Genomic DNA, 24,169 nt, shown 5'->3' with positions numbered 1-24,169 from the left:
GAATTTTTTAAAATAAATTTCTTTATGATTTATTATAAAAATAATATGTTTGCACTATGTCATTAGCTCTTGTTTTTAACTAATTTAATATATCAGATTGGCTTAAGTGGCTATAAAAAAGAATGAAAAATTTAAAGGTATTATATGGGTTTTTCATATTGCATTGTAATATTTAATCAGTTATTATTTTAATACTTTTCATCAAAAGCAAAAAAAATGCCCTATAACCATTAAAAGTTATTGTAAAATGCTTAAAAAATAAACTGTTATTATCACTATCTTACCTATGAGGAGACTCAGGCTCTGAGAAATTAAATGATTTCCCCAGCTAGCGAGTCACTGAATTGGAACTTAAAGTATCTTATGAGATTCCTGAAAGAATTTCTATTTTCACCCCAGTCCAAAAAGGAGCACTTCTCTATGTCATCTATTGAGTTTCCCCATTCTTATCATATTTCTACTGAAGAACATGTGAATCATTTTGCACAAATTACTAGTTTTTCTAAGCACTGCTTTAACAACATTTTCCTGCTCAACTTAGAAATTCCCCCCAGGAAATGAACCTTCTTAAAAGACAGACATTCCTTACATGGTCAGGAACATTCTGAACAAAATGTAATTTAATGTTTTTGAACATGTTAAAACTGGTCTCATCCTAGTAGGCATGGACTTTAAAGCAGAGAATAAGGAGGCAGAGAATAATGCTGAAAGAAGAGTCTTACACACAATCATAATAACAACAATAAAGTGCTTAATTTAAGACTATTGAGTCATCAAGCCATTAGAGGTTTAAAAAAAGAGAGACCTAAAGATTCATTTTGTCCATCCCCTTCATTTTACAAATGTGGAAACTGAGGCTCTTAGAGTTAAAATCACTTTCCCAAGTATAATTAATAAGTGAAAAAACTAGCATTCAAGCCAAATCTGCTAAGTCTGAATTAAGTGTCCTTTTCATTATATTATATCACCTCTATGGTTAGCCTTTTTCCTAATTGTAAGAGAAGCAGAGGAGATTTTTTTCATTTGTCTTCAATATCAAGACATCATGCTTCAAATGTTTTTGTATTTGATGAAAGGGAAAAGGGAGCCCCACAATGGTGATACTAAAGATATACTTAACTCTGAGGGAGAAATTTTAAAAATGTGAAAAATATATCCTTTTTCTTCATTTCTAGTGACATGCAATATAACAGAATACAATAGAAAGAAATGAGGGGAATAAAAAAAAAGTCCAAATATACATGGAAAGAACTATATGAACTGATGCCAGGAAATGTAAGCAAAACCAGAAAAACAATGTGTACTATAACGGCAATATTATAAAAATAAACAGTTTGAAAGACTTAAAAATTCTTATCAATTAAATAATTCCAGAGGACTGAAAAAGAAGGATGAGAGAGAGAAAGAGAGAGAGAGACATAGAGACACAGACCCAGAGACACAATCACAGAGAGAGAAGGAACTACTATGCAAAACAGAAAATTTATTTTTTGATATTGCCAATGTGGAAATGTTTTGCCTGACTGTACTTATGTGATCTCTCTCTCTCTCTCTCTCTCTCTCTCTCTCTCTCTCTGTCTCTCTCTCTCTCTCTCTATGTCTCTCTCTCTCTCTGTCTTTCTGTCTAGTGGATTGCAGGAGGTGGGAGGGAAAAAATAAATACATTCTTGATAATAGAAAAATTTAATTTTATTTGAAAAATGTCAATATCATGACAATAAAAGAAGTACAGGTAGCAAGCCATATTTTAATGCTGTTCCTTATGACTTATCTAAACGGTGATTTTAAAAAAATGAGGAAAGATAAATCCATTTTTAGCTGCTTTTTGGAAAATGATAAAGCCTATCTAGATTATATGGTAGCATTGCTGGCCTGCAGTGAAAGCAAATTAGCACTTTTTGGTTGCTAGGAAACCCATAATTTAATCTCCTTCCACTGTTCAATATGTGAGACACAAGGAAGCAGGAGAACATAAAATTAAAGAGGTATTGATGAAATTAGAAATATCTCCACATTTTGGGAACTAGAAAGTTTCACCTTTTAGATAATTGAATTATAGTTACATGAGAAGTAAAAATCTCTCTATATTTTGAATTAATGGCATTTAAAGTATGTTATTGCAAAAAAATCTAAGAAAAATCATTTTCTTCAATTCAATTCAGAGTTTCTATTCTGATATATATAAGATATAGAAAGAAGAGAGATGTGCTATATCTTGCTCTCAAATTGTTTAAAGGGAGAAAGAGTATTTTAAGGGAAGGGGAAGCATTAGCTCTGCACTCAGAAAAGGTGGGTTCAAATCCCACTTTTAATGCTTACAACTTTTAAAAAACTGAGTGAATGACTAAACTTCACTGAGCTTCACTTTCCATTCTATAAAATGAAGTTAGGTTACCTCCTTTCCAAGGTCCCTTCCAGCTTTAGCTCTATGGTCTGGGGAAATTGGGGCTTGCCCCAGGGCTCTTAAATTTAAGGGACACTGGCAGCACATTGCATTCCTCTGACAGGATGGAAGCAATTGAGGTTAACACCAAATTTCCACTAATGGGAACTCTGCCCACAGAAGTCACTGTTCCAGAATATCTTCCTCAAGAACTTTAGTTTCCCAGGGTTTTTCCTATGCCCCTCCTTCATTTAATTTGTTTTCAAAAGTTTGTTTGAAAGATTTTATATGCATTTTACCCTGGATGCTCAATGGTTAATTATAGCTCTAAGGGAGATTGAAATTAATACAAAGGAAAAGACCAAATAAAATATCAAAAGAAATGTGAAACTTTAGTCTAATTCTCTCCTTCCCTTCCTTCTCACCCTCTTCCACTCCATTTCAAAGTTGTACCTACCTCAGGAGCCTGATTATCCACAGGGAGAATAGTAATATTAAAGCAAATTCCATGCAAAATGCTTCCATGTTGGTTACTGATGGAGAAAACAAATTGAACATGCTGGAGATGAGGTCCTATGTCTTCCATGGGTGGCATATAGGCCACTTTCATATGGTTTACAGCGTGCTGCAAAGACAATTAACAAAGGGAAAGACAAGTTTGTAATAACCAAGAACTTGAAACAGAGGTTTTTGTAGCAGTTGTCATTAAACAGCCTACAGAGTATTTTTCAAATGTAATCTTAAAATTTCTTCTGAGATAGTCTGTAAAAATCTCTAAAATAGTCTCTTTGGTTTGTTTTTTTTTTTTTAACAAATTAGGAAAGAAAACCAATAAAAAGAAGTGAGATGCTAGTAATGCTTCTCTCCCTCATCTGAAAGTCACAGAGCATCTTACACTGCTCTTACTCTATTTTCACATTATACATGTATGGTTATTTGTGTCTCATCATCTATTTATAGAGAAGAAATTAGTGGAACCTAATGTTGACTAAGAGAAAGAAAGTAGGCAGGATCTCACTTGGAAATTGTGCAGCATTTTCAATGACTCCAACTGTGTCCTGCAATGAAATTCTAACTCTTTTAACAGCAATGATTTCCTGGTAAGACTATATTATCATATATCATGAAATATCCCAGATTTCAGAAAAATCACAAGTGATCTGAAGGACAATAAATAATAAACCAAAAGCACATGAGGGCAGTATGCAGGGTATTATCAATAATGACTCTTGGAGCAGCTAAATAGCTCAGAGGATAAAGTGTGATCCTCCTGGTCCTGTAGTCAGGAGGATGTGAGTTCAAATCCCACCTCAGACACTTAATACTTCCTGGCCGTGTAACCCTGGGCAAGTTACTTAATCTCAATTACTTCAGCAAAAAAAATGACTTGCATAAGAAATGATATGAAAGCAAATTAAAAATATTTTTGCATCTCGTTAGCACAGTAGAGAAACAACTCACTTAAAAATCAGAAGGACCTGAATTTGAATTGCAGAGTTACTAATTGTGTGATCCTGGACAAGCTGCTGAATCTCTCTCAATCTCAGTTTTCTCATCTCTAAAATGTGACCAAAATTGGCACCTATCACCCAGGTTTGTAAATTAAATAATATTTTAAAATTTTGCAAACTTTAAAGCACTACATATATGCTAGTTATCTTCATGATGATGGTGATGATAAGGATGATGATGAAAATGATGATATGGCCATAAAATTAGGTAAACTGATGTTATAACAGGTGCTAGAGAAATCAGAGGGAAAACACAGGTATTATATATAATATTAAAAGACATAAAGGAATGTGCCTAATAAATTGAGCAGATACTCTATGGAGGATTTATGGAAAGATATATACAAAAGTTATATAGAATTAAGACGGTATTGGTAAGTTAGGATCTCTAGTGATGAAGGAAGTGGTATATAACTAGAAATCTGAATTCATTAAAATGTTAGAGTAAGTCTTAGCACCTTCTCCTACTCCCTTGAGGGAAAAAAACTGGCTTTTATTAATATTTATGTTAGGCCCCTTGGAACCTAATACAAGAGATACTCAAATCTTGGCTTATTTGATTTGAATTGATCGTAACTCATAACTCAACTTAAATTCCAGGATTTCCATTGTCTTTCCTGAGCCACTTGATAATTTCCTCTCTCCACTTGATCACAACTTCCAATTCAGACTTCATTTAGCACTTTAATTTTTATTTCTTTAAAGCACTTATGTTGTATATGTAAACATCTATCTCCTATCTTATCTTCCTAACAGAATATAAGCTACAGAGGCCTTCCCTAAATTTTCTCTCTGTTCCACTGCTTAGTATAATGCTCAGAGAGGCTTTACAAAGGTCTGGCCAAATAATTTGAATTGCTGCATTCAATAGCCAAGAGTCACACAGAAGATAGCCTGAGAAGTATGAAAGAAAGTTAAGTAGGTATTTCTATAATTTTTCCCCAGGTTAGATAATTTATGTCCATGGTCCCAAAGGTAGTAAGTTTCAGAGGTGGAACACTGTGTATTTGGATAATATTCTACAGTTCATTAATGCTCTCACTTTTATCATCTCATTTACTTCTTATAATGAATAGTCTATTTAATATCAGTTTACAAATTTAAAGGGATCTCTGAAAATGTAACCAATGGTCTGTGAACTATGGACCTTACTCACATGACATATCACTATGAATTCTACTGCCACTATGATATCATGGATGTTTTTTTTTTCCATATGACTTAATCTATATCCATGAGAAAAAATTTTATCAGCTGCTAATCTTGCCTATGAATCTTCCTTGCCTTGAACACCATTTTTTCCACATAACCACTCTGGGCCACATATCTTCTATTTCTCATGGACAAAAGAATAGAAGGAGTAAAGAAAGAGTGAGTAAATGTGAAAAATTTACACATCATTCGGCAAACAGTCCCCAATATTAGGGTAATTCCCCCTTGCCCCAATATCAAGATGTCTATTGCGTGTATACCTGATATTCATATACAACATCGCACCTGAGTGAATGATCTCAGTCCAAGAGCTGAAGGATCCTTGCCTAGTTTCAATATGCTATCCACCATGAACAGTTTCCCAGCATCAGTGTGGCTAAGGAAAGAAATTAGCACCAATTAGTGCATTTACCATCAAATCTGGGATCTCATTTTCAAAATTCAAATTTCACAGGCCAGGAAGAGAACATACTTCCTGATTGTCATTGTTTGCCAAGACAACCAAATGGCATTGTTGGCGTGTTTACTCCCAAGGCAGTTTCATCATTGCTGATACAAATGTAGTGTAGAAAATGAGTATAATGCTTCATTTTTTGACATGAGCAAAGAAGTTATTATTACCATCCCAAAAATTATTAGACTGTGACTTTGTTTAGGATACAAACATAATGTGCTTCTGCTGGCCCTGGTGCAAATGGTTTGTCTTTGCACGTAAATGATGATTCCATAGCTGACACAGGTAAGTTTGAGGCCACAAGTGGGTATTTGAAGTGATGGATATGAATTCACACCATGTAACTGCTGAGACTAAGTCCATGTCATATAACTCTGTTCCCTGAACATTCTCTGTATTGGTCTTTCTCCATACTCTTCCTGAGGAAGTTCCCAGGGCCAGGAATAAATGACCCTTCTTCCATCCTTGTCTGCTGAATCCCTATCCATTCTATAAAGTCCAACTCAAATGCCACATTTCCCAAGATTCCCTCTTGTTGGTAATAACCTAATGCCCCATGCCAATGATAATAACAACAATAATAATTCATATCTCTATGACTATCACATGCATTATCTCCCTTAAGCACCTGACATGATGTATGGCTTTTCTAATGTTTTTAACATATAATGACAAGGTTCATGTGAACAGGGCCAATGGCTTATTGAGGCAGCTAGGTGATATATTGCATAGAATATTGGGCCTGAAGTTGAGAAGACCTGAATTCAAATAACACTTTTTCTTCTCTCTCTTTTTTTTTTAACTAGCTAAGTAAGTTATTAAATCTCAGTATGCCCCAGTTTTCTCAACCATAAAATAAGGATAATACTAGTGCCTATTTCCCAGGGTTTTGTGAGGATCAAACAAGATAATATTTGTAAAAATGTCTGACACATACTCTTAATGATGCTTGTTCCCTTCCCATATAAATTTCATACTTCCCCTCTATGATTGTTCAGTCATTCAGTCAGGTCAAACTCTATGGACTTTGTCCATGGGTTTTTGGGGGTTTTTTTTGGCAAACATACTGGAATATTTTTCCATTTCCTTCCCCAGTGTATCCCCATGTTACAGATGAGAAACTGAGGCAAACAGTGGTTAAGTGACACAGCTACTGTTAATAGGCTAGATTTAAAGTCAGATCTTCATGTAATTAGTCAATGCATTTCACCACCTGGCTGTCCTACATCTACTAGAATGCTCTGCACACATATGGCATTTAATAAAGAGCTGTCATTTGCTCATTTTCTGGTCAAATCCAGAACTTGCAGTTTTGTAGTAAGCATTAGACTTTAGAACTAAGGCAAAAGTGTTAAAAAAAAAATGCTTGCTGAAGGAAGGCAACAGAAAGACCCTCTGATTTTATCTCCACTTAAAGTTAACCTACCCATGACTGAAAGAGAAAAATGGAGGTGTTGTTATTGTGTAGAGAAGCTCTCTCTCATGAGATTCTGTATCTACAAAATGTAGATGTTTCTTTGTGAGATGAGCCACCTCTGTTTCCTTGACAACCAAATGCCGAATCACTCCAGGAACCTCTTTTGGGAGCTCATCATCCACTGGAGTGATGTGTATCACCACTGTCTGAAATGCAAAATGGAGAATTGGTTGAATTGGCAGAAACCTAAACATACATTCAGTGTCACAACTCATTTATAAGATATAGTTTTAGAAAGTGATCTGAGAGTCAAAGAAGTTAAATAATTTGTCCTTGAGCATGTGCTAATAAGCATGGGGCAGGGTGAGAGATGTCAAACTCAATTCCAATACTCTATTCACTATAGCCTCTGCCTTTCTATGGCATTATGATAATTAAATCTTTTCCAAAATAATTGTTACATGTAATAAACTCCTTCTGGAATAGGAATTTAAACTAAACAAATAACGTTTTGTTTTTCCTTCTACTTAATGCTATCCCTAAAGAATACACTTAGAACAAATGTAAATCTGTGATCATAAAATTTATCATTAAGGGCAGCTAGGAGTTACAGTGGATAGAGAGCACTAAGCTTGGAATGAGGAAGATTGTTTTCCTGAGTCCAAATCTAGCTTCAGGCACTCATAAGCTGTGTGACTCTGGGCAAATCACTTAACCTAGTTTGCCACAGTTTCTTCATTTGTAAAATGAGCTGGAGAAGGAAATGACAAATTATTCCAATATCTTTGCCAAAAAAACAAACAAACAAACAAACAAAAAAAAAACCCAAAAAGACCCAAATGGGTTCATGAAGAGAAGGGCGTGACTAAAATGACTGGACTAAATAGTTATAATGATAAATGTTTCCAACATATCCTACCAAATTTTATTTCCTATTTTAGTTTATGCAGCATTGATGTGTGTTTGTATATATATATACATACAATTTTTTAAATTTCAATATGCTTCCTTTTTATCTACTCCATCCACTTTTTAATCTACTTTCTATCCATTTTTTGTTTGTTTGTCTACATTTTATCGCCAGAATGAACTACCAGCTGTTCCCTGATCTCATCTTGCTCTCTCCCACCTTTGTGCAGTAGCAAACCAGCTTGCGCTCTTGCCTTCTGCTGAAAGTGGTCTTTCTCTTCTCAAATTTTTCATGAGTATTTTTCTCAGTTCAACAATCCTTTTTTAAATGCCCACCATGTTCCTAGAACTGTGCTAAGGGCACTTTATCCAGACCTTTACTTTGGTGCTATTGCATTGTACCTTACACCATGCTTATTTGTGTACATGTTCTTTACTGCCTGCCCTCCTCAGTTTGCTGGGAGAGGGGAGGAGGGCCTGGGACTGAGCCATTTTCATCTTTGGACCCTCGGCACCAAGCATAAAGCATCATTTATGATAAACAATTAATAAATCTTTATACTGTTTAACTGAAAGCAATTAAACCACTACCCAATAGTATAGTAAGGTGAGATAAGATCATGTATTTTCAGTAGATCCATGATTTTATCCATGTGTATACTCCTTCCAAAGTATACATCACTGCCCATTCCTGCCTTCTCTTTCTAAATCCTTCCATAAATCCACTAGAGAATTTTTTTCAAGCCTTTAAATATCATATGGGTATCAGGGCAGGCTAACGATGTACATTTATGAAGCCTTTCTCATTCTGCATGATCTAACAACTTCCTTTTCTGACCAGACATATCCTAGCTTGCACTTGTGTATACCACTTCTTTCAAATCATGTAGCTAATGTTACAACCTATTTATACCTAATATGTATCTTTCCAAAGCTCTTTTGGTCACCTATAATTGTGATTCTTTGGATATTGTAGGGTTTCACAATTATATATGAATATATACATATTTTATATATTTATGATATACTATGTGTGATATAATATTTATATTTAAGAAAAGAGATAAAAAATTTAACAATGAAAAAATTTCAGAAATTTTTTATTGGTTTATCTATTCTTTAGCCTGTAGGAACTTTGAATAAAACACTGGCTTTCCAATTTGAACAAAGAAATTGTGTTAAGTTTAGCTCATATCTCTTTACCTTTTGCCCTCCCTGCTTCACAGAATAAGGTGCTAAATTTGGTTGTTTTGGGAACAATTATATGTGTGTGTGTGTGTGTGTGTATGTGTGTGTGTGTATACACACACACACACACATATACATACATATATACAGTAATAAATAAATAAATACAAGTCAGAATACATCTAGAATATCAGAATCTTTTCTTTTTAAACAGATTATAAGTGAAATTGACTTCTCTCCAGATGTAAACTATAGAAATATACTGGATTATTCATTGTATAGAATTTCATTGTAATCAGAGCTACAAAGCATGACTACTTTGGCCCATTAGATAGGATTACAAATGTTAGGTACAATTAGTCTTTCATTGTAATGGCGTTCTCTGTTGAGAGATGAGCTTTGACTTTCATTTATATACATATATATAGTGTGTATGTCTGTATGTGTGTGTCTGTGTGTGTGTGTGTATGTGTAAAATATGACCTATTCAGTTTTTAACAGTGGAATAGGGAAGGAGGAAAGTCTTGAGTTCTCCCTTTAAAAAAAGGCTTAAAAACTGTTTAAAAAGAAAAGATTTTGGTCCTCTAAATGGGAAGAGGACACCAAACTACATCCATACCATTTCTTCTACATAAAAACAACATGAGAATTAGTGATAATTCGTGAAATCCTGTAAAGCCTAGTATCTTTTTCCATAAACATTTACTTTTCTTAATGTCCAGATAACTGAGTACTCTATCATAGATCTAAACCAGAACTCCTAAATAAAATGTTAACAAGATAGAGGATAAAGGGATATAATAAATAAAAGAGGTAACTTGCTAATAAGAAGGTACAGAACTAAATATTTTCCCACTCATTTCTAACTCTATTACTATAATATATTCTAACTTTTACATTTTAACCCATTTTCCCCTGTTTTTTGGTCATCTGCTATCTAACTCTCTTTTTAAAACCATAGGATCATAAATTCAAAATGGGAAAGAGGTCATTTGGTCTAAACCCCTTACTTCCTAAAAGAGTGAAATGGAAATAAAAATTAAGTGGCCAAGGTTACAGATGAAATAAATGGCAGATTTGAAAATTGACCCTAGTGCTGGATCCCTAGATTTAGTATTCATTCTAGTAATCAGGATATGTCTAGAATCAATATCCTTACATTTATCTCTCATATATTCATTTCTCATTTTGAGAGTCAACAATTTATTCACTTAGGTTTGATTGGAACTACTTTAGGTATAAGCAAGATATTCTTCTAATCTTTATTCTTCTACTTTAGCAGTGAGTTTGATCTTTGCTCTGTCTTTGATGGTGAGCAACTAGGTAGTACAATAGATAGACAGCACTGGTCTTGGAAATCAGGAAGACTCATCTTCCCGAGTTTAAATGGCCTCAGACATTTACTATCTGTGTGACTCTGGGCAAGCCACTTAACTCTTGTTTGCGTCAGTTCCGCATCTGTAAAAATGAACTGGAGAAGTAAATGGCAAATCATTCCAGTATCTTTGCCAAGAAATCCCCAAACAGGGTCACGAAAAGTTGAAAACAACAACTGGTTGGTGGTGTTTAGAGCCAAAGAGAGCTAATTCAGGAATAATTCCCCCCCCCCAAAGCAGTTGCTCATTTCTTTCTGCTTATGATTAAAACTGTGTTTCTGGTTGAGAAATCTATTTATGATATTAAACATGAAACTTCTGAATAAGTTAGACATCTTTGACTTCTTCCATTTTATATGTTATATTCTTTGTATATGCATGTATATTTCAACACATTTTTTACTCTCTTCTCCTGGGTCTACCTCTGTATTGATGTCATCAAATCTTGCTTTGACAAATGACATCAAGATCTTCATGGAAGTTCTATACTTTTTCAATCTCAACTCAATATAATAAGCATTTAAATGCTTTCTAGATACAGGGCTAAGAAGCAGAGATACAAAGGTAAAAATTAAACAGTTCTTAATCTCAGAATTTACAATTTCTTAATCTTAATGTCTTCCTTCAGAGACCATTTTCCCATCTAACCTGTATATATTGGTTTTACTGTTACCTCATCTTTAGACTATGAACTCTGTGAGAGCATAAACAGTTTTTGCTTTGTTACAGAAATTTTTAAATTCCTTTTATTATTAGGTACTCATGGCCATCCCTCCCACAAATTTAGGTTAACTAAAAGTCTGTGTTAATATTAACTTCACCTGACCAAAATTTGTCCCATATAATGTGAAATTTTATTTTAGCGCCTTAAACATTCCTTAGATAAGAAGTCAGAGGAAGAATCTCAATAGTCTCTGGCTCCTTGGCAACATGTAAATTATCCTCAATCAGTCTTATTTGTGAAACCACTAAATGTAACTTAATCTGAAAAACTGATTTAGTTTTGCCTAAAGAGCTTGTTTGACAGTGTCAAGGGATGTATGAGATTATGCCTTTGTTTATCTAAATTGTAAGCCTTAGTTGACGTTGAAAAAAATATAGGATTATGGATCTATCTTCTTTTTTATTTTTATGGCCTAAGAGGAATTTACATGTGAATTATTTCTCTGTCATTCTGATGTATTTTTGTCTATAGGAGGACTTGTAAGGGTCTTAATTGGGGTTCAGGTATTCTCTGAGACCTGAATCTATGTTTAGCATTAACAAAAATCCTGATTTTTTTTTGCCTCCATAATTTCTGCGTTGTGATAAATATATTTTTAGCAGCAGTTACCCACCACATGAGATCAGAGAGAAGGCATTTTTATCATAACAGTGTGTGTTTGTTTGCCTTTCTTTGTATCCCCAGGGCTTAGCACAGTACCTGGAACATAGAAGGCACTTAATTAATACAAAGTGACTGACTAACTATGTGTCTTCAAATGAGTAAAAATTAATTTGATGGAGGAACAAGCATAAGTAAAATCAGGAAAGGCTTTACATAGGAAATGGTTCCTGAGCTGAGCCTTGAAGGAAGATAAATATAATTGGAGTTTTATCTATGCCTCATCTGAAAGACAGGCATCATGTCTCAAGTTAACAGCCCGCTGCCATCCAACTCATGAAACTTCTGAGAGTGTGTATATCTATAAAGCTGAGAATCAGCCAAAAAAAATTTTTTTTAATTTCAAGAACATTAAAAAAAAGGGGCAGGGAAATATAGTGGAATGGAGGACAAGTACCTGCCTTTAATTCTAAAACACAATTTCATGTGTGATAAACTCATGATGTGAAACCACAGGATACCCGGAGAAAAAGCATCTAGCATCTAGAAGGACTCAGAAGCAGACAGTCTAGATCAGAGATGCTGAGAAATCAGTGAGTCAGCCCAGAGATCCATTTGCTACACTAATATGTTTGCCAATTTCTGTACTGGATTTCTAGACTGGGAAGTTGGGTCAAACCTCAGACTTGGGACACCTGTTACCCCAGGACTATCTGAAGCTAAACAGTGTTTTCTTCTACATTCACAGATTTAGAGAATGTCCACAATCTGGGTGAATACTGTCTGGGTCTGAGAAAGAGTGTATCTTTATGGTACTATTGGGATTTTTAAAAATTGGTTTTATCTCTACAGCAAACACTGTATACAATAGCATGTTTGACGGCTCATCTTTATGGCTTATTCCATTAGATTTTGTTTAGGTTCAGGGAAATACAGCATACCTCGGGAAAGAAAGGGAGTTTTTTCCAAGAGGTGGGGAATCAAGAGTTAATTGGATAAATCAGCATTGATCACACCCCACAGGATAATAAGATAATAGAGTATAACAACTGTATTAAAGTGCTTGGAAGGAGACAAGGAGGAGAGAAGGGAAGGGAAAGGAAAAAAAGAGAAGGGAAGGGAGGGAAGGTCAATTCTCTGAGAACTGCAAATACTGGACACTTCTCAGGACCTCCTAGTATTGGGAAGAGCCTATAACTGACACGGTGAACCTAAAACTTTTCTATGCCTAATTTCTTTGGTGATCAGGTTGGGAGAGCACTGCCAACCAGTGGTTAAAACCTACTTGAAGCAATAGGAGGAACTGTATTTCAGGCAAAGGAGATAAATTCATGAAGGTAGGGAAATGAAATGTCAACTTCAGGAAGCAGTAGTTGGCCAGTTTGGCCAAAACACAAAGTATAGGAAGGAAAGTAATGTGAATAATACTGGGAAGATAAATTGGAAACAGATTGTGAAGATTTTTAAATGTCAGACTAAGGACTTTCTTTTCAATCCTAGGTAGCCATAGAAAATGCTGAGTGATCACAAAATGTTAAAAGCTCTATTGTGTTTCCATTGGGGTAGGAAAGAACCTCTATGGAGGATCTGGAGAAGACAGCAAAAAATCACAAAGAAAGAGAAGCTTGGTTAGGTCTTAATCTGAGTAGTTGGAAGCTATTAATGAAATACTTTCCTGCTAAAGTTATCTTCTCCCATTTCTGTACCCATTTCTTTTATGTGTCTCTATATATCATAGAATTATATTATACATCATAACATACATTACATGTGTGTTATATATGGCATATACATTGTAACATCTATTTCATGTTTTATGCATATAATTACATTATATTATATGTTATAATATTATACACATTATATATTCCTACATTATAATATAAGCTTGAGCACATGAGATGTTTTTGTTCTGCTTTGTATACTAAATGATTAGCAAAGTACTTGGATAGAGTAAGCACTTAATGAATGCTTATTGGTTGTTTGATGAGAACATGAATCTATTGAAAGATTTACATATTAAGAGTTTATGTTTAATTCTCTATGCTAAGAGATGAGAGAGATTCAAAGATGAAAACCTATATAATTCCTGCCCTCAATATTATAATCCAATAAAGGAGATTTAATATATACAAACAAATATAACACAAGAAAGAATGTAAAATAAAGGAAAATGGCATAAGAAATAAAAAATAACAACCTGGAAGGGATTTCTCAAGGCATTTAGTTTAATCCCTCCCCTATCTAGAATCTCTTCTATTTAACTGCCCAAGAGTGGCCATCTAGCCTTTGTTTGAAAAGCTCTAGTGTAAGGGAAGTCACTGTCTTCTAAGGAAATCAGTTTTCCTTTTGGACAACCCAAATTCTTAGTTTTATTGCGCCAAAAATCTGTGTCTGCAAATCCTCCTCTAAAGAAAGAGCTCATTTGATCTTTGTTAGCAATATGAAACTTTCACAACAAAAACTTAATCCTCAGAACATATCCATTCACTCTTTTTGACCTAACTTCAATTTGCTTCAATTTCTAAGATTTTACAATTGTCCTTTAAGAAAAGTTTGCTCAAATAGATTTTCTTATCCTATTTTAATGATTTCCTCATAATAGTACTTTGATTCTTTCAAAGAAGCTGATTGAACATCATTAGTTCTTTTTAAAATAAAAAAAAAGAGCAACACCTAGCATTTTTCTCAAAGTGATTTGAAGCTATCATTTTCCCAATTTTTTTAAACAATCATTTTTTCTTTTGAGTCTCACAATAACCTTTTAAAGTAAAGAGTCCAAGTATTATTATTCTCATTTTATAGATGAGGAAAGTAAAGCTGCTTAAAGTTAGGTGACTTGCTCTTGATCATATTGAGGTGTCAGAAACAGGCTTCAAACCTCCACATTTCTAACTCTAAGTACTACATTGTTATATTGCAATACCTCCCTATTAGTTTTTCAAAGAATGCTCAAAGAAGTCCTCTCACCTGTGGTTCTGAGAGATTGGGAGGATCGTGGCTATCACAGAGAATAAACTCAAAAGAATCCTCAAATATTTCTCCACCAAAGTGTCGATAGTAGATAATTCCATTAAAGAGATCTCTCTGAAGAAAACCAGGAACTGGATAGCCTGTTGGATGACAGAACAACAAGTAACACTTTGCCTAGCATCTTTTGATAACCAACCTGTCTCCTGCAATTGACACTGCCTACTAAAAATCATTCACCCTGAATATACTAAATAAATACTTTGCTAAATCTCACTAGTACAGAATAGTTACAAAAATATTTGGAGTGGGAAAGAGGAATGAGGTAGGGGCAGGGGAAAATGCAAATTGTAGCTTTAATAAAAGGAAATATAGTTTTTCTCATGGCTAATGTGTTGAAATTCTAATTTATCATCTTTAATAAATATAAGAATTATTAGTCATTAGCACATTAATAGTTCATGTAAATGGTTCTTGCAAAAATTCTTTTTTGTGTGTCTAAAGTCAATTTGCTTTCCTTCATAACCTAAAGATCCCTTCTTTTTTTAAAATCCTTTTAATACTATTAATTTTCATTACCAACTTTTTTCTCTTCCCTAACAGAAAGTACAAAAGCAGCTTTGAGCCCATTCTAGGTCCAAACTATTAAAAAAAATCTGATTAGAGTGTTCTAAATCACTGACAGTTTATGAGAAAATACCTGGAAAAAATCCACATGATGTGAAAGTGAGCTTGTAATAAACATGTAATAAATATGGAAACTGTCCAGGAAAAATAATAAGGGAAAAAGACACTTGTCTTACTGTAATTGTTCCCTAGCTTACCAATGAATCCTGACCCTGGTTTCTTTATGATTTCCCCAGCCTGGGAAGGTTTGGTGATATTAAATAATATGTAATCATCACTGGAATCCATGTCAGAAGCTTTTAGCATGGAACTTTGGATGAGCACAGTCTGTCCCTCATCAAGTGCAATCACAACATTTGTTATGAGGAGAGGGGGGCTGTCATCTTTAGGCAGGATATTGATGGGAAACTTGTGGCGAGTGCTATGGTGACCATCAAAAATCCTGAAGACCACAAAATCCTTGGTGGAGTCACTGTCATCATGATGGTAACGAACAGCTCCAGCCTGAATATCAGCTATGGTGAAAATGAAGCCTTTCCCTCCTGGAAGAAAAGGAAGTGAAGGAATTATTGAGATGAAAGTCTAAAATACTACAGAAAAATACCATGCGGCAATCAATAGCACTACCACAGAGAGACTTAGAGCTGAACAAGACCTTAGAGAACACTGAATACAATCCTCAGTGCCTAGATGAGAAAACCAAGGCCAAAAAAGGGCATATGACTTGTTATGAATTATAGGCAAACTCAAGATGGTAACTCAAGTTCTCTGAGGGTTCTTTTTTAATTGTCATCACCAAGATGTTCTTAGAGATAGTAGAATACACAGAAGCCCTCTTGTTTGTCATCTTTGGACAAGGAGTCTAATGGTCCTTATGGAGACCCAGGTCAACAGTAGTCTAAGAGTGGCAAAGCATAGAGCTCACCCACTTCTCCTCCTGTAATGTAATTAAGAACACTGGCTTGGATTCAAGCTGGACTCTTTTTGAAAGTTCATCGAAGAAAAAGAATAGCTAAAGTTGCCTACCAACCAACCAATAGATAACTCTTTTGTATACATGATTGTTATAACCACAAGACATGTGGAAAGCAATGTGGTTACTCTTTATTGAGTTACCAGTGATTTATGCAAAAATATGATACCATTTTTATAGTAGTCATAAATTAATAAGAAGAGCAACCCAGGATTAAACTGTTATCTGTTATAACATCTCAACTCTTACATTAAATACACAGAAGTAGGATAACTGTATTAGACAAGGCAAGATAACATTGGAATAATATTTGGAAATTATTTCAGATCTTGTGTGAAAGTAGATAAGTCACTTTATTCTTGAACTTCCTATTTGAAAAATGGAGTCAAATCATGTTTTTCCTACTGAATCTCCAATAAGAACACTTATTATGAGAGTAATTATATTGAGTCCCTAGGACTCTTTAGAAAGAACACCACATATAATCAAAACGTATAAGATTTATTTTTGTTATATTGAATATTGTTAATTACTGGATGACTGGCCCTTCTTTGCCAATGAGGATCACAACCCCCTTCGGCTTATGAGTTGCCATCTCCAGAATAATTCACTGTCACTTAACTCTCAATATTAGTTTCCTCAGCTATAAAGTGGGAATAATAGGGCCCACTTAACAGGACTACTGTGCAGATCAAATGAGATAATACATTTAATGCATTTTATAATCTTTAAAATATTATTTTAAAGTTAGGTTTATTGTTGTTATTAAATGCATCAGATGCATTTATCATTCCATATTCCATTCAGTGACTTAAACATGATAAATCCTCCATAAATGTTTCAGGAATTGGACTGAGGCAAAGGATAATGGTCAGCTTACCTCTTACAGTAAGTCTCCCATGCTGTAAGCCATCAACAATGACCAGGCGAACGGCACTGATGTCATCATTGTCTACTATCTGAAACTGCTCCCAGGTGATAGGTCTTGACTGTCCTTCCAGCAGACTGAGACCTGCAAGAATTAAAAGAGGGTTTCTAAAAATCCTGTGCAATGCTAATAGATCTATTGTAAGAGAATCATGAGAATAGAAAACTAGAAGATTACTTTTACAGGACTATCTGCAAATTAAATATTTTGAAAGTATTTTAAGGTACTATGATCAATTTTCCTTTCAAAAATATATATTCCATTTTAGTTGTTAAGACAGAGTCTCCAAAGGGAAAATAGAGGCAGAAATTAGAGAGCAAATGAGTTCATAGGGTTTGCTATTATGGTGATTTTCTCTAAGATGCTGGAACCAGGGGCAGCTAGGTGGCATAGTAGATAAAGCATTAGCCCTGAAGTCGGGAGGACTTGAATTAAAATCTGATCTCAGACACTTACTCCCTAGCTGGGTGAGTCACTTAACCCCAATTGCCCCAGCAAAAAAAAAAAAAAAAATGATGCTGGAACCATTAGATTTAGAATTCAATAAGATCCTTTGAAATCATCCAGTGCTTGTTGGTTTACAGATGAGGAAACTGAGGCTCTGAGAAGCAAGAGATTTGTCCACCTAGGTATTAAGTAACTGAGTTGTTACTTTGATTAATTATAGGTACCTCCAACCAATTTAGCAAGCCACTGAGTGCTGTTCATATGCAAAGCTCCAAATCAGAAACAAGGGATATAATGAAAAACAAAAAAATTGCCCTCCCTGCCCTCCCACCAGGGACAGTTTACATTTCATAGGGGTTGAGGATGGTGACTGGAAGGGGTGGGAACTACTTATTATGCCTAAGTATAGGCAGGATCATTTAAGAATGGAGAAAGTAGGAATAACTAGAGGCTTTAAGAAGGTTATCTCCATAGGACATTACCCATGAATTAAAACTTGAATAAAATGGAAGATTCTAAAAGGCAGATATTAGGAAGGAATGCATTCCAGGCACTGTGGACAGCTTGACCAAAGGCACTGAAGTGGGAAATGTTTTGGGAAACAGCAAATAAGCCTATTTGACTGGAAAAAAAATAGTTCCTAAAGAGAAGTGATATGTAATAATCCTGGAAAGCTAGAGCCAGATGGTAAAAGGTAAAAGAACAAGCTAAAGAGTTGCTCATTTTATATTAGGGAATAGAAAGAGGACTAACATTTATATGGCATCTGCCCCCCTAAGCATTTTATTAAGCACTTTTATGAATATTATATTATTTGATCCTCACAATAACCCTGGGAGATAGGTACTATTATTCCCATTTTACTGGTGAGGAAACTGAGGTAAAGGTTAAGTGGTTTGCCCAAGTTCATCCAGTTAGTAAGTAGCTGAGGCCAAATTTGAATTCAGATATTCCTGACTCCAGACTTGGCATTCTACTCACTCATACCACCTAGTTTTTTACTGGAAGTCATAAGGAACCACTAAAAGTTCTTGAACAGTAGAGAGACAATAAAATTCATTTTAGGAAGGTTGGGGGGGGGGCAGTTTTGTGGAGGAAATATTAGATGAGATACTGGTTTCCTAAGAAACAAATATCTTGTTTCTTTCTTTTACTGCCTAGTTTAAATGTCTAAACTTAAAATCAAACAGTTTCATTTTGATCACTTTTAAACTTTTATATTGAAACTGTATCAAATTAACATAATGACCAAGATACCTCTTACAGAACAGTTGAAAAAATTCACTCCCTGCCTTCATTGAAAAGGATTATAAATATGAAGTATTGTATAAAAAATCAGTCAAAGTGGGTTAGTTCTGCTGAGTTCCTTTTTTTTTTTCTTTTTTAACCTCTAAAACAAGGAAAGGTTCACTGGGGAGGGGATTATAGAAAGAGATATTTGAAAATAAATATGATGTAAAAACAAAAATTATAAATAACAAGAAGATAAAATGGAAAGAAGAATGTATAGCACAAAATTTTGGATGATGGGGGAAAGAATTAATATGAACCTTTTAAGCTTTCTGAAATGTTACTTTTTAATTAAGCCATCTTTATTCAACAAATGTTTTATTTTTAATTGTATTTACTTTTCCATATATTTATTCTCTCCCCCATTTCTCCTCCAAATTAAATATACATGAAAACATAAACATATGCACAGTCCAGCCAAAAATTCCTACATTGCCCATGTTTTACTCTGTCTCAACCCCAGAGCAGACTTATGAGCAAGGGATTGGACAAGAATTTTTATCCTCATTTATATTTATACCCTCATACCTTTATTTTATTTACCCTCATTTATAATGAAACCAAGCCTAAGAAGATTTCTGGTCTCTTTAAGTATGAACTTGAGTTTTGTTTATTAAGAATAATGTTATATATTTTTAACATGTTTAGCATATATTGGATTACTTGCTATCTAGAGGAGGGGATGGGGGAAAGAGAGGGACAAATTTGGAACAAGGTTTTGCAAGGGTCAATGTTGAAAAATTATCCAAGCTGTAATAAAAAATAATAAAATTTTTAAAAATTAAATAATGTTAAATATCAATAATCTTAATGACAAAAATATAATGACCATGAATCATGATTATATAAAACATCCATTTTAAGGAGCCTAAATAACAACTCTAATTTGGGAATGCTTTGATTCTTTGAATGCAACATCTTTGGGTTTCAGTTGCAAAATGACATAGATTTAGAGTGGGAAGGATCTTGGAGACCATCAGGTTCAACCCCCTCATTTTACATATGGGAAAATTGAAACAGAGAGGTTAAGTGACTTGCCTATGGTCACCCAGCAAGTAAGTATGTGAGGAAGAATTTGAACTTCAATCTTCCTGACTCCAAGTCCAGCTTGGATAAAATGATTTCTTATGGTCCCTTCCAGTTTTAGAGAGCATGATCCCTAGAACCCCTTTGTATATACTTGAGTGCAGTTTATACAATGAATAATATTGAACCTCACCCATGTTCCATGACACTCGAGGAGCATTCGTGTCTGCTGTTCTGATAGAAATATGGACTGTGATTGGTAAACTTTTTTCAAAGAAGAAATCGTATACTTCAAGTTCCACCTGTTAACAGAGAAATCCATTTGCAGAACTCATTGACAAGATGCCATATAAAAAAAGGAAAATGGAAATAAGTGTAAGTTGTTTCCTGTTTAATGCCACAGCATCATTACTGATATTTAATTTCATTCAATTTAATTTAACAAGAACTTATCAAGCACCTATTAAATGCAAAACACGATGCCTGGCATCAAGATTGCAAAGATGATGATAATAATAGTCCCTATCCTCAAGGATTTTTATATTCAGTTGAGGAAAGAAGACACACAAACAATATTTACATAGAACTATTAATATAAAGTATATACAAATATGGTAAGGAAAGTACACTAATTAGAGTAACCAGAAAAGTTTATAGGTTCCATCTAAAGTGGCACTTAAATTTAGCCTTCAAGGGAGTGAGAAATTCCAAGATTTGGAAATAGAGAGGGTATATATCTTCAAAGCTAGGGGTTCTTAACCTGGGATATACAAATTGGTTCATGGATAGATTTCAGGAGATCCACGTGCACTTGTATTGGAAAGAATGCATCTTTATTTTTACTCATCTTTTATTTCCTTTCAATCCTATTTATTTTTAAATGCATTAAAAATCCGAGCTCTTTTAGTGTTGACAAACAATTGGAAACTGATGTGATACCCATCAATTGGGGAATGGCTGAACAAGATAAGATATATGATTGTGATGGAATACTATTGTGCTGTAGGAAATGACTAGTAGGATGCTTTCAAAAAAAAAACTGGGAAGATTTACATAGAGTTATGTAAAGTGAAGTAAGCAAAACCAGGAGAACCTTATATACAATAACAGCAATATTGTACAGATAATCAACTTTGAAAGACTTAGCTACTATCATCAAGACAACAAAAAATTCAAAATAATTCCAAAGTACCCATGATGAAAAATGTTATCTACTTCCAGAGAATTTATGAATTCTGAGTAAAAACTCTAAAGCATACATTTTAAACTTTATTTTTCTTACTTTTTTCCCCAACTTGGCTAATATGAAAATGTTTTATATTACTTCACCTATTTAATAATATATTATTTGCTTTTTCAATAGATTGGAGAAAAGGAGAGAATATAGAACTCAAAATTTTAAAATGTTAAAAATAAAAATAATTTTAAAAATTTTAATGAGTTTAAAAACATCCATCCTCAAAAAAGGGTCCATAGGTCTCAACAGATTTTCAAAGGGGACCATGATATAGAAAATATTAAGAGTCTCTACTCTACACTCATAATCTTAAACTCAAATTGCTGTTTAATTTAAGTTCATGTCATTTGTATAGTTGTATTGTTACCATTTCAATGTTTTTCTTCACAAAAATGTATGTTAATTTAATGTTATACTGATCAAACCAAGGAGATGAAAGCCTTTTCAGAACAATCAACAGCTACTTAAAGATTAAGGTTTGAGATCTATACTACAAGCAATTCTCACTTCAACTACAAAACAGAAGATATCACTCATAAAAGAAGTAATAAATATGGAACACATATGTTAGAAAGAGCATAGGTTTGGAAATTGTAATGCATAGCTTCATACCTAGACTCTGTCCTTTTATTACCTATGTGAACTCAGAGTATTTTACTTTGGGTTTGTTTTTTTTTTTTTTTTTTGGTTGTTGTTGTTCCATTTTCCTCCTATGTTAGACTAAATGATCTGTAAGATTGCCTTTTCTGTTCTGGGATTCTGTAAAAACATAAACTTAGGATAGAAAAAGATAAAAATGATGTCCTAACTCTTGATTCTATAAACCACTGGTCCAAGTAATAAATAATTATAGATACTCCATTTGGGATCAGAACCATTTTAAGTCTCCTTTCAGAAGCCTTACCCAAACCAGCTGAGCCCCAAACTCACGGGCTATTGTAGTTTCCAGGATACATAAGCTCATATGACAATATTCTTAGGACTGAAAAGAAACTTAACTCCACCTAAACTCCAACCCCTTCATTTCAAAGAAGGAGAAACTGAGGCCTAGAAAGGTTAATTGACTTGCTCAAATTAGTAATTATACACAGTAGTAAAAATCACCCGCAATTTGGATTATCTTTATTTAAAAGAGATAATTATCTGTACATTGTGGAAGGGCATGTGTGTGATAACAGAATTTTCTTCCCTGTCTATAAACTCCAAGAAGGCAAGATTGAATCTTATCTAACCTCAATCTCCTTCTATCACTGACTATAGTCCCCTATTAACAGGAGATGTTTAAATAAATGAATTTAATAAACTGAAAGTTCTTGCTGTAAGAGTCACAACATTTCCCACACCTCAGTTTCAAGCCAAAATACCTGCACGGTAACCCTTTAAATAGTAGTATGACTGGATCTGTAGCTGGCGGTAAAGCTCTATCAATAATTAGAAAATTACTCCACCACAGGAAGTTTTGAGAGGTAAGGTCATCAGAAGAATAACTGGGGCTCTCACAACTCAGAAAGGGAAGTGGAAGCAGAGGGTAAAAACAAGCATTTATAGCCCTAAAAGTCTTTCTGTCCTTGAGGGTGAGTATGGGGAGGAAATGCTTAAATTACATGGAAGGCAATTTGCTAACCCTGGGGACATTCATTTTCTACAATAAACTTTAACCACATTGATTTAAACTTTTCACCATGTTTTCACCAACTTCCTGGTAGGTCTTGAGGTAAGTAAGAGGCTATTATATGGGAGACTGTAGCCAGCTATTCTGCAGTAATACTAGAGGAAATGAGCTTTAGATTGCAGTCAAGGGGGCTTTAGATTACACAGAAAGATCTTCTGACAGAGAAGACTATTCAGTATGAGTTTCCAAGTGAGGTTTGGGAATCTTCTTCCTTGATAGCATCTTCATAAATTTCAGTTTGGGGAACCCAAGGAAAAAAAAAACTATCTAACTAGCCATTTACTTTCCATAAACTACAGAAGTCTTCAGAAGAACGCACCTGCCTTCATTTTTAGCAATATTCCTCCATGCCCCCCACAATCATCCAGGAGCCACATGGGCAGTTTTATTGCATGTTCCTGGATTCTCATCTACTAGGGAAAACGTACATGAAAGCTGTTTGACAGGGTCAGGGAAAAGTGGGGATAAACTGAATGATTACTAAGGGTCTCCCCAATAAATTCAATAACTTATGAGCCTTGTTTCCACCCAGGTTACCTCATAATTTCTCCTCTCAGTGTGGCTGCTGTTGGGAGGCTGATAGGCAATCTGCATGTCACTTAGATCTTTCCAGGTGAATGAGGAGATCTCTTTGGTATGATCCAACAGGTGGGTGAAGTACCCCTGGGGAGGGGGCTTGGTGATGTTGAACACCAGCAAAGATTTGGGTGTCTCATCATCTTCACAGTCCACAGTAGAAGTGGTGACAGAGCTCAGGATGAACTGATCCACTTCCAGAATGTAAGCAGGCATGAATGTAGCTCTGGGGATCTGATTGGGAAAGGCTGCTTTGATAGAGACAGGCAGCCACATATTCTCTGACTTTGGCAGAGGAAAAAAGACCACATTAGAAAAATCAATAAACAACCAAAAACTCCCATACACTGCACCTTCACCAAGCTTAACCATAACACCCTTGTCATGAACTGGGTGTCCCAAGATCATAGTAGCCTAGATTTAGTGTCAGAAAGCAGCCCCAACCCTAAAAGTCTTTACCTCAATTCCTCTATTTTTTACATATCCCAAAGAGACAAACTGACTTGCCCAAAGTCACACAAAAACTAATTTAAAATGGCTTCTTTGATTAGAAATCCAGCGCTCTTTCTACAGTATCACATGGACTATTTCTCATTAATAGCCTCAAGTGCCTTGGACAGAATAGGTATTTAACAAAGTTGTATTGAAT

At 34.6% G+C, this 24,169-nt stretch overlaps 1 protein-coding gene across 5 annotated transcripts in view; it reads right to left on the bottom strand.

Moving 5' to 3' along the window:
* The window catches only part of FREM1 (FRAS1 related extracellular matrix 1), a 151,654-nt gene that overhangs the window by 89,476 nt on the left and 38,009 nt on the right, over positions 1–24,169 (bottom strand). For all 5 annotated transcript variants that reach the window (XM_012543371.3, XM_031946382.1, XM_031946431.1 and 2 more), the window contains exons 6-13: positions 23,482–23,805; positions 20,229–20,337; positions 17,225–17,356; positions 15,569–15,913; positions 14,745–14,887; positions 6,987–7,183; positions 5,392–5,482; positions 2,841–3,008 (exon numbers count right to left, since the gene is read on the bottom strand). In XM_012543371.3, coding sequence (XP_012398825.1) covers positions 2,841–3,008; positions 5,392–5,482; positions 6,987–7,183; positions 14,745–14,887; positions 15,569–15,913; positions 17,225–17,356; positions 20,229–20,337; positions 23,482–23,805 — 1,509 coding nt within the window. The remainder of the gene's footprint in view (positions 1–2,840; positions 3,009–5,391; positions 5,483–6,986; positions 7,184–14,744; positions 14,888–15,568; positions 15,914–17,224; positions 17,357–20,228; positions 20,338–23,481; positions 23,806–24,169) is intronic.

Source organism: Sarcophilus harrisii, chromosome 1, assembly GCF_902635505.1.
Source record: "Sarcophilus harrisii chromosome 1, mSarHar1.11, whole genome shotgun sequence".
NCBI lineage: Eukaryota > Metazoa > Chordata > Mammalia > Dasyuromorphia > Dasyuridae > Sarcophilus > Sarcophilus harrisii.
Note: the sequence above shows the minus strand (reverse complement) of the source record. Positions and strands in the feature narration are given on the sequence as shown.